The sequence below is a fragment of the Herpailurus yagouaroundi genome, unplaced genomic scaffold (genome assembly GCF_014898765.1).
Source record: "Herpailurus yagouaroundi ecotype Mexico unplaced genomic scaffold, PumYag 77, whole genome shotgun sequence".
Taxonomy (NCBI): domain Eukaryota; kingdom Metazoa; phylum Chordata; class Mammalia; order Carnivora; family Felidae; genus Herpailurus; species Herpailurus yagouaroundi.
Window position 1 is genome coordinate 5,290,304 of NW_024412388.1, and position 13,265 is coordinate 5,303,568.

General features: G+C 60.2%; 1 protein-coding gene across 6 annotated transcripts in view; it reads left to right on the plus strand.

Annotated features, from left to right (window-relative positions):
• The window catches only part of CAMTA1 (calmodulin binding transcription activator 1), an 828,802-nt gene that overhangs the window by 739,993 nt on the left and 75,544 nt on the right, over nt 1-13,265 (plus strand). For all 6 annotated transcript variants that reach the window (XM_040460083.1, XM_040460077.1, XM_040460058.1 and 3 more), the window contains exons 9-11: nt 221-2,067; nt 6,400-6,526; nt 11,910-12,044. In XM_040460083.1, the coding sequence (XP_040316017.1) occupies nt 221-2,067; nt 6,400-6,526; nt 11,910-12,044 (2,109 nt within the window). The remainder of the gene's footprint in view (nt 1-220; nt 2,068-6,399; nt 6,527-11,909; nt 12,045-13,265) is intronic.

Genomic DNA, 13,265 nt, shown 5'->3' on the forward strand with positions numbered 1-13,265 from the left:
CGGTCTGGAGGGCGGTTCCATAGGGCGCGTGAGAGACCCCGCGTCCCTGCGCGTGAGTGACGCGCCAGCCCCAGGGGTCAGTGGCCTGCCTGGGCCCCCGGCCGCTCAGGGGCACGATCGACGGGGGCCCCGGCTCTGACTCTCTGTTTGCACGTGCGTGCGTGGACGTGTGTGTGCGTGTGCGCGCGCATGCGTGTGTCGTGTGCCTCTCGTTCCGCAGGAGCGGGCAGCAGCGCTCACCACAAGTGCAACAGTGCCAAACACCGGATCATCTCGCCGAAGGTAGAGCCGCGGACAGGGGGGTACGGGAGCCACTCGGAGGTGCAGCACAATGACGTGTCCGAGGGCAAGCACGAGCACAGCCACAGCAAGGGCCCGAGCCGCGAGAAGAGGAACGGCAAGGTGGCCAAGCCCGTGCTGCTGCACCAAAACAGCACGGAGGTCTCGTCCACCAACCAGGTGGAGGTCCCCGACACCACCCAGAGCTCCCCCGTGTCCATCAGCAGTGGGCTCAACAGCGACCCGGACATGGTGGACAGCCCTGCGGTCACGGGCGTGTCCAGCATGGCCGTGGCCTCCGTGATGGGGAGCTTGTCCCAGAGCGCCACGGTGTTCATGTCCGAGGTCACCAACGAGGCCGTGTACACCATGTCCCCCACCACCGGCCCCAACCACCACCTCCTCTCGCCCGACGCGTCTCAGGGCCTCGTCCTGGCCGTGAGCTCCGACGGCCACAAGTTCGCCTTCCCCACCACAGGCGGCTCGGAAAGCCTGTCGATGCTGCCCACCAACGTGTCCGAAGAGCTGGTCCTCTCCACCACCCTCGACGGTGGCCGGAAGATCCCAGAAACCACCATGAACTTCGACCCTGACTGCTTCCTCAATAACCCAAAGCAGGGCCAGACGTACGGGGGCGGAGGCCTGAAAGCGGAGATGGTCAGCACCAACGTGCGGCACTCGCCACCAGTGGAGAGGGGCTTCAGCTTCACCACCGTCCTCGCCAAGGAGATTAAGACCGAGGACACGTCCTTCGAGCAGCAGATGGCCAAAGAAGCGTACTCCTCCTCGGCGGCAGCCGCGGCCTCCAGCTCCCTCACCCTGAGTGCCGGCTCCAGCCTCCTGCCGTCGGGCGGCGGCCTGAGTCCCAGCACCACCCTGGAGCAGATGGATTTCAGTGCAATAGACTCCAACAAGGACTACGCGTCCGGCTTCAGCCAGACGGGCCGCAGCCCCCACGTCCACCAGACCCCTTCCCCGAGCTTCTTCCTGCAGGACGCCAGCAAGCCCCTCCCCATCGAGCAGAACGCCCACAGCAGCCTGAGCGAGTCCGGGGGCACTTTTGTGATGCCCACGGTGAAAACGGAGGCCTCGTCACAAACCAGCTCCTGCAGCGGCCACGTGGAGACACGGATAGAGTCTGCGTCCTCCCTCCACCTCATGCAGTTCCAGGCCAACTTCCAGGCCATGGCTGCGGAAGGGGAGGTCACCATGGAGACCTCGCAGGTGGCCGAAGGGGGCGAGGGCCTCATCAAGTCCGGGGAGCTGCAGGCCTGTAGCTCCGAACACTACCTGCAGCCCGAGACCACCGGGGTGATCCGCAGCGCCGGCGGGGTCCCCATGCTCCCGGGCGGCGTGGTGCAGGGACTCTACCCGGTGGCGCAGCCGGGCCTCGCCAACGCCTCCAGCATGGAGCTCAGCCTGGACCACTTTGACATCTCCTTCAGCGGCCAGTTCTCCGACCTGATCAACGACTTCATCTCCGTGGAGGGGGGCGGCGGCACCATCTATGGGCACCAGCTGGTGTCGGGGGACGGCGCGGCGCTCTCCCAGTCGGAAGACGGGGCCCGCGCCCCCTTCGCCCAGGCGGAGATGTGCATGCCCTGCTGTAGCCCCCAGCAGGGGAGCCTGCAGCTGACCAGTGCCGAGGGCGGGGCTGGCACCATGGCCTACATGCACGTGGCTGAGGTGGTCTCCACCACCCCAGCGCAGGGCACCCTGGGGATGCTGCAGCACAGCGGACGGGTGTTCATGGTGACCGACTACTCCCCGGAGTGGTCTTACCCAGAGGTAAGCTGGGGCCGCCCGTGGCCTCCCCCACCCGCCCACCGGCGCCCTCGCTCGCTCGGCTCAGGGAGGCTCATTTGCATGCGGCTGCCCTTTGGAGGAAGCTGTGGACCATACAAAGCTGTCCCCTTCCTCTATCCCCGTGGCCTTTGTCCAGCACCGGCTCTCAGACTCCACTTGAAGGCCAAGGGTCTCCTGGGGGCCAGGTGGCCCTCCCGCTCCCTCCAGAATAAGAGTCTGCTGTGAACCTGGCTTGCGGATTAGGATTCCACGGACAGTTTTGCTTTGCTTTATGCCTGTTTTGAAAAAACGTCCTAGGGCTGCGAAAACAAAACAAAGCAAATTCAGAAAGCACCACCATAGATCATCCATGTCCATTACTCCCGATTTGCTTCGCTAAACAAAACAAAACATAAACAAATCCCCATCAAATTGAGGAGAAGGGTATAGTCCCGTAAAGCCAGCCGTGAAACGTTCTCGGGTAAATCGGGCCTCTACGACATCAAAGGCATGTTACGTGACCCGGGATCTCCCACCACCTGTGGCCTCCCCCTCCCCGCCCCCGCCCACTGCCCCCCCCCCCTCAGTTCCTTCAGGCTGACCTCTGACATTGAACATCACTGCTCCAAAGCCCAGGACCGCCGGAATCCCACCCCACCCCCAGAAAACCCAGGTCTTGCCACAGTGGCACAGTGTTTAAGGAAGAAACCTTGGCTTTCTCTCTGAGATAGAATGGCATAGCAAGGGGACAGAGAGTGGCCTGAGCTTTCCCGAATGCCCTGCTGCACACTGGGGCACACTCCCTGACTCCTCCCAGCCCGCCTGCCAGGTGCTTGGGGAGCGGCCCAGTCACCACGGGGCCCAGGTCGGCACTTTCCCCCAGGAAGGTGGCTGCCCACAGCTCCTTGGTCCCACTGCCACGTCCCCTGGGCACCAGGGTCAGGGGCTGCTGTCCACTACACCGAGAGAAGGGCGCTCCTGAAAGACTGTGACTCTCATGGGGCGTCAAGGCAGGAACGCAGATGCCACAGAAGGTTCTCCAGGTTCGAGCGGTGCAGGGACGCTGACCAGAACCTGTGCACGTTACAGACCCACGTGCTTGAGGGGCTCCCCGGGGTGATGCCCGAGTCAGGACCAGACTAAGGGGTTCCTGGGTCCGGGTCCAGATGGCATGTGCCCCACGCTTACTAGCCAGTGGCCTTGGGCAAGGTGGCTGCCTTTCTTGTCTCTAAACCGGGCCATGGCGGCTCTTACCTCACTGGGTTGTTGTTAAGGACCGAGTAAAAGACTCAGGCAGCACCTGCCTCTTCCGTCCACCTCCATTTGCCCCTCCCCCAAGAAGGAGAATCCGGAAGATTCTGACCAGGCCTCCTCTTGGTTTGGCTCAGTTTGACCCCGTCAGCGATGCTGAGCTCAGTGGCACCACGTGTCACCCCCACCCCGGGTGACAGATCAGCTCTGCCCAGCAGCCTGCCCCCCCACAGGGCTTAAGAAAGCGACTCGGGGGACAGGGAGGGGATGTCACAAGGGGTCAGCTGGGCGACCTGGCTGCCTGGGCCTCAGTTTCCTCTTCTGCAAATGGCCGAGAGTGGTAGCCTGGAGGCCCTGCAGGTCGGTCTTAGGCCTGGGAGGTTTGGCCCTCAGGACCCTGAAAGGCTGCCTGGAGCCCGAGTCCTACAGGGACCTGTCGGGAGGGGAGAGGAACCCTCTTTCCCCAGCCTCGACCTGTGCACGCCGGCCCCCAGCGTGTGTGCAGGCCCGCAGTCCGGCCTCCATGGACCTGGGGGCACTAGTGAGGAGCTAATAGCAGACCTGGTCCCCTGTTCTGCACCCCAGTACCGGCAGGTGCCCACATTGTACCTCAGGGAAAATCAGTTCAGCAGCCTGCCACGCGAGGGCAGCACGGGAGCGGGAAAGAATGTGGGTCCGGTCACCTCCGAGAAGGAGCGTCCAGCCCTGGTTTTCCAGAAGCCCTCGAGGCTTCCAGGAAACAAAAGCAACTCAGATTCAATTTGATTTGGAAAATGCACAGATGCCCCCCAGCTGGTCCCTTTGGAACCCAGTGGCCGCACAGCGAGGCCTCTGCAGAGGCCCCAGTGGCTGTGGGCTCCGGCGCGCTTCCTAGGCTGTGTGTGCTTGAGCTCAATAGCCTCTGGGCACCCTGGCCCAGCTCTAAAATCCACTCTGCAGGAAGGCTAAGGCCAGGCCACCTTGCCGTCTCTTCCGGGAGTGCTCCTCCCTCCCACCTCCCAGATCCACCTCTTCCCCTGCAGCCACAGCTGGTCACCAACACACACACACACACACACACACACACACACACACACAGACTGGAGGTGCCCCTCAGCCCCAGGATCTGCCCTGGGTGCATCTGAAGTCTGGGTCCTTTATCTCAGGACTCCCAGGGCACAGAGACCTCAGATGGCATTTGCTGCCTGCCCCTCCCCCAAGCCCTCTGCGTCACGTTCCTCCATTGGCTGCACCAGCAGAGGAAGCTGCAATTAGAGCCGTCAGGTGCCTGCGTCACGGCAGATCAAGCGCAGCCAGGCGAGCGTTACCATGGGAACCACCCCCTGAACTGATGGACGCAGAGCCCATCCTACAGCGGTTTCCATGGAGAAGGTCCCGATGTTCTCCAGTAATTTCGACAGTTCTTTGTTCCTCACAGCGGCCCTAGCTTCACGCCAGGAGCTATTGATTGGGGTTATTTTTTTTCTCCCCCTTTTTTCTCACATGGTAACTGTCTGTGGCTTTTTGAAGCCACTGCTCTTCCGCTTCCTAGGATCCAAGGAGGATCCTGCCCTGGGCTGGCCCACGGTTCTACCTGGGCCGTGTGGCACACCTCCCAGCCAGCACCCAGCCCCCAGCCCGTGAGCCCGAGAATGCCACCTGACAGCTCCAGATCTCCCTATGGAGCCATATATCAGAACCGAGGAATGTTAAGGCCAGAAGAGCCACCAGAGAGGTTGGGCCACTTGGCTGAGGACACACAGCTACTGAGGGGCAGGGGCAGGCCTCCTGCTTTCGGGCTCCGGGCCTGAGCTATCTCCACTGCCCCCAGCCTTTGGTGGCCCAGCACTAATGTGACTTCTCCAAAACCATCCCAGCCCATCCCAAGCGCACAGGTGGAATGCCTGCCCATCCAGGGCAGCCCCTTCTGTGCTGGGCTGAGGGAGAGACACCCTCACCTCATCCCTGGAAACACCCCCTCCTGCTGCTGATGCCCAAGGCCAGCCCTGGGCCAGGTCTGGGTTCCAGGAGCATTGTGGGTAGCCCACGGGGAAGCCTTGTGTTGATGCTGGGGGTCCCTCCGGGGCAGGGAAGGGCCAGTGCCCAGGAGAGTCCACGCGAGAACGGGTGACTGCGTGGCAGAGTGTCTCATTGGCAGGGGCCAGAAGTGGGAGAGCTGGGATCCGGCCTCTTTGACCTGGAGAGGTGGGGGAAATGGGGGCCTCAGGCCTGCACCCAGCACCCCTTCCACTGCCAGTCTCAAGTAGGTATGCTGCTCAGTCTTCTGCAGCCTGGACACCAGGTGGCGCTCTCAACCCTCTCCTGCGACGTTCCCGGCCCCCTGCTGGGAAAAGTGGCCAAAGCCTGGGGCGGCCCACCCAGGGAGAGCCAGAGAGGCCAGCATCCCCGGCCTCCAGCACTAAGCCCCTCTCTGGCTCAGGGCAGTCTCTGAGCTCCTCCAACTCTGAGCCCTCCTCCCCCATTTTTCTATCTCTGCAGCCATTCTCATTCATGTCCCCGACTTCCCATCCCTGCCCCGCCCCCCCATCCCTGGGGATCCTGAGATTTCCTTGTTTCCCCACCAGAACTCCCTGTCCCTGGGGTGACACTAACATGCTCAGGCCTGGTTTCGAAACTCGGGGCTCCAGAAACCTGTCCACAAGTAAATGACAGAAAAAGCCCTCCCTCCGCTGCCCTCTGGGGCTCCCCGCCTGCCTGGCCACTTCTCAGATGCATCCTACACTGAAAATATTTGAAAAACTGTGCTCCCTTCTGCCTAGAACAGAAAGTCACATGGGAGAGGGTCAGGGGTCAGAACTGCTGGCCCCCAGGCTGGATGCCAGCTGAGGAAGGCAAGGAGCATCCGGGGGTCCCCTCCACCCCTGCCCCGAGAGGCTTCCTCCTCCCGCTGCCATCCTGACACAGTGGTTCCCAAAAGCCGGGCATGCCGGAATCCAGAATCTGCACGTTCACCAAACACGTGGGGCAGGGGCGCAGACCACCCTCTGCCCCCAGGAGCAGTGCAGCCTGGAAGGCCTGCGTCCCGTCCCGTCCCTGTCCCTTCCTCCGGCTGACGTTCCTTTCTGCTCCTCTCTGTTCCCTCAGGGAGGAGTGAAGGTTCTCATCACAGGCCCATGGCAAGAAGCCAGCAATAACTACAGCTGCCTGTTTGACCAGATCTCAGTGCCTGCGTCCTTGATTCAGCCCGGGGTCCTACGCTGCTACTGCCCAGGTGAGGAGGCGGTGCCCCTACCGAGGGGGTGGGCCCCCCCTCCCCGAGCGCCGGGTGCAGGGGCAGCCTGGGAGCGATGCTGGACAAGTCACGTCACTACTCTGGGCCTCGCTTTCCTCTGCCGTGATGAAGGGGTCCCGGATCCACTAGTCTAATGTCATCGGTTGAGGATCAAAGGGGTATGAAGCCTGCTCAACTGGGATTTTGAAGTTCGTGAACATGATGGGGGTTGCTGGGACAACCAATGAGCTGGGTTGACACACCCAGGACTGGGCACAGCAGGAGACCAGAGCCACCCTCAGCCTGAAAGTTTCCAGGAGCTGGTGGTAAGAGCCGGGCAGGTGGAGGGGCCTGACGGGGGCCACACCGGAGGTCAGAGCAGCCAGGCAGCTCTCTCTCCTCTGGCCCGTGCCTCTCGCAGCTCCCGCCAACCAGAAGCCACAAGAATGAGAGAGCCCAAGCTGTGTGGTCCACACGGCCAGTCTCGCAGGGCACTGAGCAGATCAGAGAGGGATGGAGAAGGCCTGGCGGGCAGCAGGGGAGGACCTGTCAAACTGATAATAATCTGCACGGACTCCCTTGAGAAAGTGAAGCCATCTGCCCTGCCCCCGGAAAAAGGTGCAGGCACAGAATTTTCTTCCGGTTTCAGGGGCAGGAGCGCCTCTGCCCTCCCTGTGGCTCTGACCTTCTCCGTCCCTCACTCGGCTTCATCGTCATCTACTGGGCTTGACGTCCCTGTCTGCTCAACCTCTTGACCTCTGGCCATTGCTATCTCCCCGCTGGCCCGCCAGCTCCATTTGTCAGGGTCTGTGTCTTTCCTGGTCACCGTGTGGCCCCAGGGCCTACAAGTGTCGGACATGTCACAAGAAGGAGATCAGTATTTGTGAAGGAATCCGTTTCTAGAGCTCCTGTTTTCTGACCTCTGTGCTGGTTCTGGGAAGACCCGTTGGCTGACACGAGCTCGGGGATGGCCTGTCCAGGTTGCCCAGGCAGTGAATGGAGAGAGAGACCATGTTATCTGAAGCCAAGGGATCTACAGAAGGACAGAGTGCTCCCTGTGGAGGCCCAAGGTTAGAGAGAGAAGTGAGGACAGGGGCCTTGGGCCACCCCAGCTGTCTGTCTCCCCCCACACCATCCCCCCAGCCTGGAGCTTCTGAGTCCACATGGAACATTCTTCTTCTCTCTCTCCATTCCCTGTGCAGCCAGCCAGGCCAGAATGCTCCAGGACTGGGTTCCCATGCTCGGCCCTCCCCTACCCCACTCCCTGAACCCAGCACCTCCTTCACCACAAATATCCCAGGGAGCCAGGGATGCTGCCCGACTTGGCCTCCCCCTGTTGGCCCTGCTCCAGGGGACCCATTCAGCCCCCTTTGCTCCCAGCAGCCTTCTTGTTCTGGAACACAGCCATCAGGATGCCAGCCCAGACTGGGTCAGCCTATCACAGCTCCGTGCCGCACGGCTAATGCAGCCATCACTCCCCGCCCCCTCCCCCCCCCAACCTCTACCCCAGGGTGGGGGTGGGTAGGGGGACAGGGCAGCGTGTTATTACACTGTCCACTTACCACCTGCTGCTAGAACAGGACTTGCCCGGCCTCTAAATAGAAGCCACTTCCTGTACCTGGCTCTTGCCTGGCTGAGGACCCAGACCTTGCCTGTCCTAGGTTATCTGACCCCTCCACAGAAAAGGCTGGCCTTTGCACGCCCTCTGGCTTCTGTCCCAGGCCACGACCTGGCGAATCCCGGGTGCTGGATCCGTCACACCACAGCACATCCCGGATCAGCCAGTTACCACTTGGTGACTTTAGCTCTCAGTCCTTGACCTCTCTGGGCCTCGGCTTCTACATCTGAAAAACCAGCTGCCAGATGGGTAAGAGCAGAGTTGAAGGACGGTCCATAAAGCACTTGGTTCACAGGCTCAATTCGTGAAGGGGCTCCACTAGCGAAGCCTTAGCTCCCTCTGCTTCGAGGGGAAGAGGGGATCCACTCCGTTCCATCTCTCAGCAGGCGGCTGTCCTGGTCCCTGAGCATTCCTGGGTCCCGAAAGCTGGCAGCCACCGTGTCTCCCAGTGGTTCAGGACCCTCTAACATAGCACATCTTGGACCCAGGGGGGAGAAGCCACAGGTTCAGGCAGAGACTGGGAGCCAAGGCCTCGCTGCTAGAGCACCGACTTGTTCTGCGGCTGACCGCAAAGAGAGGGTCCCCCTTGGACATGTCTGCTTTAAGGCCCAAATTAAAACCCGTCACGCTGTAAGACGGTGCTGGATGTACGCATGCATTCCTTCACGCACCGAATCGTTCACCAGGCGCTGGTACACATCTAGAATGGAGCAAAACTCAAGACTCAGCCCCTTGGCCCAACTCCGTCCCCAAGGGGCAATCGGTCCAGGGAGGAGTCAGTCACACAAACAAGCCACTGCCCTGGGGGGTGATACTGGCTGCTCGGAGACCTCTTCCCTGAGTCTTCAAGGGAGCAGGGAAACGAGCTGATCTGGAAGAAGGGACACCTAAAGGCAGAGCCAAGCCGGCCTCGCCCAAAACAAGGGCCCAGAGGCCTGTGAGCACAAGCCAAGCGACCTCAGGAGCTGGGAATGACATGGGAAGAAGGGATACAGGGAGTGCATGTGGCCACTAGTCACCAGCCTGACACCCGACGAGGAGACTGGACCCTGACCAGGAGCACGGTCCCCCACTGTCACTGGCCACAGATGACACACAGCACGGAGTCTGTCTCCTACAAGATGGCAGTCGTGCTCCAAGAGCAGGAGAGAGACAACCAAGTCAGGGCACTGAGCCCAGGGTGAAGGGGTGGTGAAGGGGACTTCAGGAAAGCTCCTCCCCCCCCACCCCCTCACCTTGGGCTCAGGAGGAGACAGCAGTAGCCACCAACCAGAAGACTTGTTTTGGCCACAGCCCCACCCCGGGTTCCTGGGCAGTCACCAAAGGCAAAGGGTGAAATTCAAAATGAGGTGGGCAAGGGCACTGAGATTTGAAGCAATTCATTCAACAAACGGTTGAGTGGCCACCCCATGCATGCCAGGTACTGACCTTGGCCCCGGGCATGAAGACATGATCAGGACAGACCTGTGCCCCACTCTCACGGAGCTTACATTTTACTGCCGGAGACAGAAAGAAACAAGGAGGCAAAGAAATAGCGGGGCAAGTTGGGGGGGATATGGGTGGGGTGGGAGAATTGAACATGGCAGGGTTGGAGAAGATGGCAGGGACCAATGTCCGTCCTTCTGAGGGACCCAGGATGTCCGTCCTTCTGAGTCATGGGAAGGAGTTTGATTTGGTTTTATTTGCAATAGGAAGCCATTAGTTTTAAGGAGGGAAGCGAAGTGATCTAAATTATGTCTTTCAAAGATGATTCTGGGTGTGGGAGAACAGATTGTAGGAAGGAAGAACAGAAACAGGGAAACCGGAGGAAGCAGGCAGAGGGGTGATCTTTCCTGACTTAAGGAGGAGAGCTCCCCGGGCAACATATTCCCGTCAGTTTCACGTAGGAGCTTTGGAATGTGGCCCCCCAACCCCATCCCAGCAGGAAACAGGTAGGTCTCCAGTATACTGTGCTTGCCCTCAGCAGGTGGCTAATGCAGGAGTCTAGGCAAGAGATGATGGCAGCTTGGACCACAGTGGTGGCAGTGGAGACAGAGAAGTGGAGGGACCGGGACTCGCCGGTGGACTCAAGGAGGGGGAGGGAGAAGGCCAAGGAAGTGTCCCTGTGTGCACCACGCTGCTGGTCTGGGACCCAGGAGACTATGCAAGGTCCTCTCTGTCTGTCTCTCTGAAGAAGGATGGGATGCTTTCAATCAGCCACATTCCAGCATCACTGCAGGCTGTACAAGTGCTGGGAGGTGCTGGACAAGAGGGGCACCCTCGGCCCAGAACACGTGTCACAGAGCAGCCTTGGGCTCCCCAGCGCCAGCCGAGGCCAGGTGGCTTGCTACCGAGCGCAGAGCTGAGCGGGCTCAGATGGGGTGTGTGCTGCCCTTTCTTCCTGTTGGTAAACCAGGCAAATCTCTAGGGAAGATGAGTGACCATGAACTTGGAAGTCGGCCTGGGGATGCTATCAAGGCCTCAGGAGGTTCTGGACTTGGCTGGGAACCCCTTGTCCAGAGAGACACCACAGGAGGTCCCCTGGAACCCCCACCCTCCATGGAGCCAGTTGGCTCAGCTTGTAGTCTGGAGCTGAGAGACCACCCCAGGGTGGAAGCAGAGGGGAAAAACCCACTTGTCACCCTTGGGCAGTGACTTCCTGAAGACCCTCGCTCTGGGGACAGTGGCATAATACAAACCTGGGATGAACAGAGGCCACAGGTCAATGACTTGGTTTTCCCCTGGGAAGTAAGGTCTGCATTTACTCTGCCCTGGGGAGCAGCTGACTTGGACAGCTTTCTCGAGTCTGTAAGCTTCTGAAAGCCAAGAGCCCAAACAGTAACACGATCCCTATGTGCGTCCTCCCTGGAAATCTGTCCCGGGGAGGCCCTGGGCACTGGTATCTGGTGTTCCAAAAAAGCAGGGCAGGGAGCACACAACCCTGATGTCTACCGGGGGACGAGACCTGGCGGGGTAGAGCAGACTGCATACCTACTCTGACCCCCGGGGCCATCTCGGTGGGCCACAGCCCCCCCCTATTTCAACAGGAGCCACACAAAGCCTTAACCCCAGACGTGAAGCAGGTTTCTGCCGGGGGTGGGCTCTCTTCTTGCTGACGGTACAAATGTCCCAGTCGTTATACATCCAATAAATACATTGAGCCCTGTGTTGGGGACAGAGCAGTGAATGAGCCCCACAGGGGCCTGTCTTCCCAAAGGCCACTGTCTAGGCATTGGAGGGGAGGTGCAGGCTTCAGGCTGGCACTCCCAGCTTGGCACCCGTGGGCCCAGAGTCACAGGCACAGATGAACCTCCTGCTCTCATCAGGGAGGCAGAGGAAGTTCTGAAAATACTTGGAAGGCCATGCTAAGTGCCTCAGGACAAGTAGAATAAGATGAAAGGGGGAAATAAAAACACAAAGACTCCAAAGCAAATGCTTTCCCAGGATCCCATCTAGGATGGATGAGATGGGGGAGAAGTCAGGCAGCCATGGGACAGGGTTGGGGACCATTCATCCATTCACTCAGCAAATCTGCACTGAGTTCCCGGTACCTGCCCTCGCCGGGTGCAGGAGTGATCGCGGGGCTCCTGGCTGAGTCTGGGGTCTAGAGAAGGTTCCCGGAAGAAGAAGCACTACATCTAGGCCTTGAGGAATGAGCAGGCGGAGGCTGGGGTTACCCCGTGAAGGGGAGTGGGGAGGGGGCACTCCAGGTTCTTGTGTGGTACGTCAAGTTGAAGGGCGCCCATCCCCGCCCCTCGCCCTGACCTCTCTTTCTTTTGCTTTCAGCCCATGACACTGGTCTTGTGACCCTACAAGTTGCCTTCAACAACCAGATCATCTCCAACTCAGTGGTGTTTGAGTACAAAGCCCGGGCCCTGCCCACGCTCCCTTCCTCCCAGCATGACTGGCTGTCATTGGACGGTAAGAACAGCGCTCGGGTCACCTTGCCAGGTGCTGAGGAAGAGGGGCACTTGGGGACCCTGTGCACAGGGTGTGAAAAAGAAGGAAACATTTGGATTCCCTTACTTTTGCTTGGAGTGAAAGTCTCCACCACGGAAGGACCCACTGAGTCCCTGCCCTTAACCTTGATCTCTCCCCTGGCACAGAATGAAGTTTGTGAGTTTGGGCCTTCGGCTGTCACTCCTGCCAGGGGATGTGAGTGGCCAGACAAGCCCCCGAGTTGCTAAGAGGTTCCTCTCTGGACAGACCTTGAGCAGTGGGGTCTGTCCATCCTCTGCCACTGCCCCCCCCCCCCAAGCCAATTTCTAGGATGTCCTTGAAGAGAGAGCCCCCAGAGGCCGTCACCAAGCCCCGAGCCTCTAAGAGATGAAAGCAATGTGGGAAGCTGGGTGGAGGGAGCGAGCTCTGGCTTGGCTCCTTTCCTGATCTAAGGCCTGGACAGGACGGCTTTGCGGGGGCGGGGGCGGGGGAGGGGGCGGGAGAGGGTGCTGTGTATTAAGTGCTTTTGCTTTTTATGGGTAACAAACCAAACCTCATGGAAAGCCCTCAAACACCTGTCACCCCCTGCTTCTAGGCTGTTTTTACTTTAGCCTGTGCCCTGTAGAGCATCTGAAACAAGCCCAGGATCATCCTCATGGCTGAGGGTGGAGGGCCAGAGAGCCCCAAAAGGCTCAAATGGAGGAGACAGGACCTGCTGTCCAAGCACGGCTCTCTGAGAGCCACCGGCCTTGAACATGAGTGAGTGTTGGTACCAGAGCCTCTGCAGAGAAGAGCTGCCAAAGACAGGTGGGGGGTGCTAAGGTCAGAGGCTGCCCTTCCCAGCCTGGGCATGCCCAGCAGAAGCCCTGGAAGTGGCGTGGGGAGCCGAACTGGCAGTCTGCTCTCTGCCCCCAGACAGAGTGGGAGGAATTGCTGCACACGCATCAGTATCAGGGTGGCTGGCGGAAGGGCCTGTCCGTGGGGTGCTGGCCAAAGACCTCCATCAGCCTGCGGTGTGGGCCTTGCCCAAGCTGATCCTGGGCCCTCTGTAAGCACCTCTCTCCTGTGCACAGCAGCCCTTGGCCTTCTCACCTCCCAGATTTCCCCTTGCTGCTGGCTGCCGGGGGATTTCTGGGCTTGGGCACGTGCCCTGGGCAGCTTTCCTGAACCCAGTGTGCAAATATCAGCCTCATCCCAGCCCGG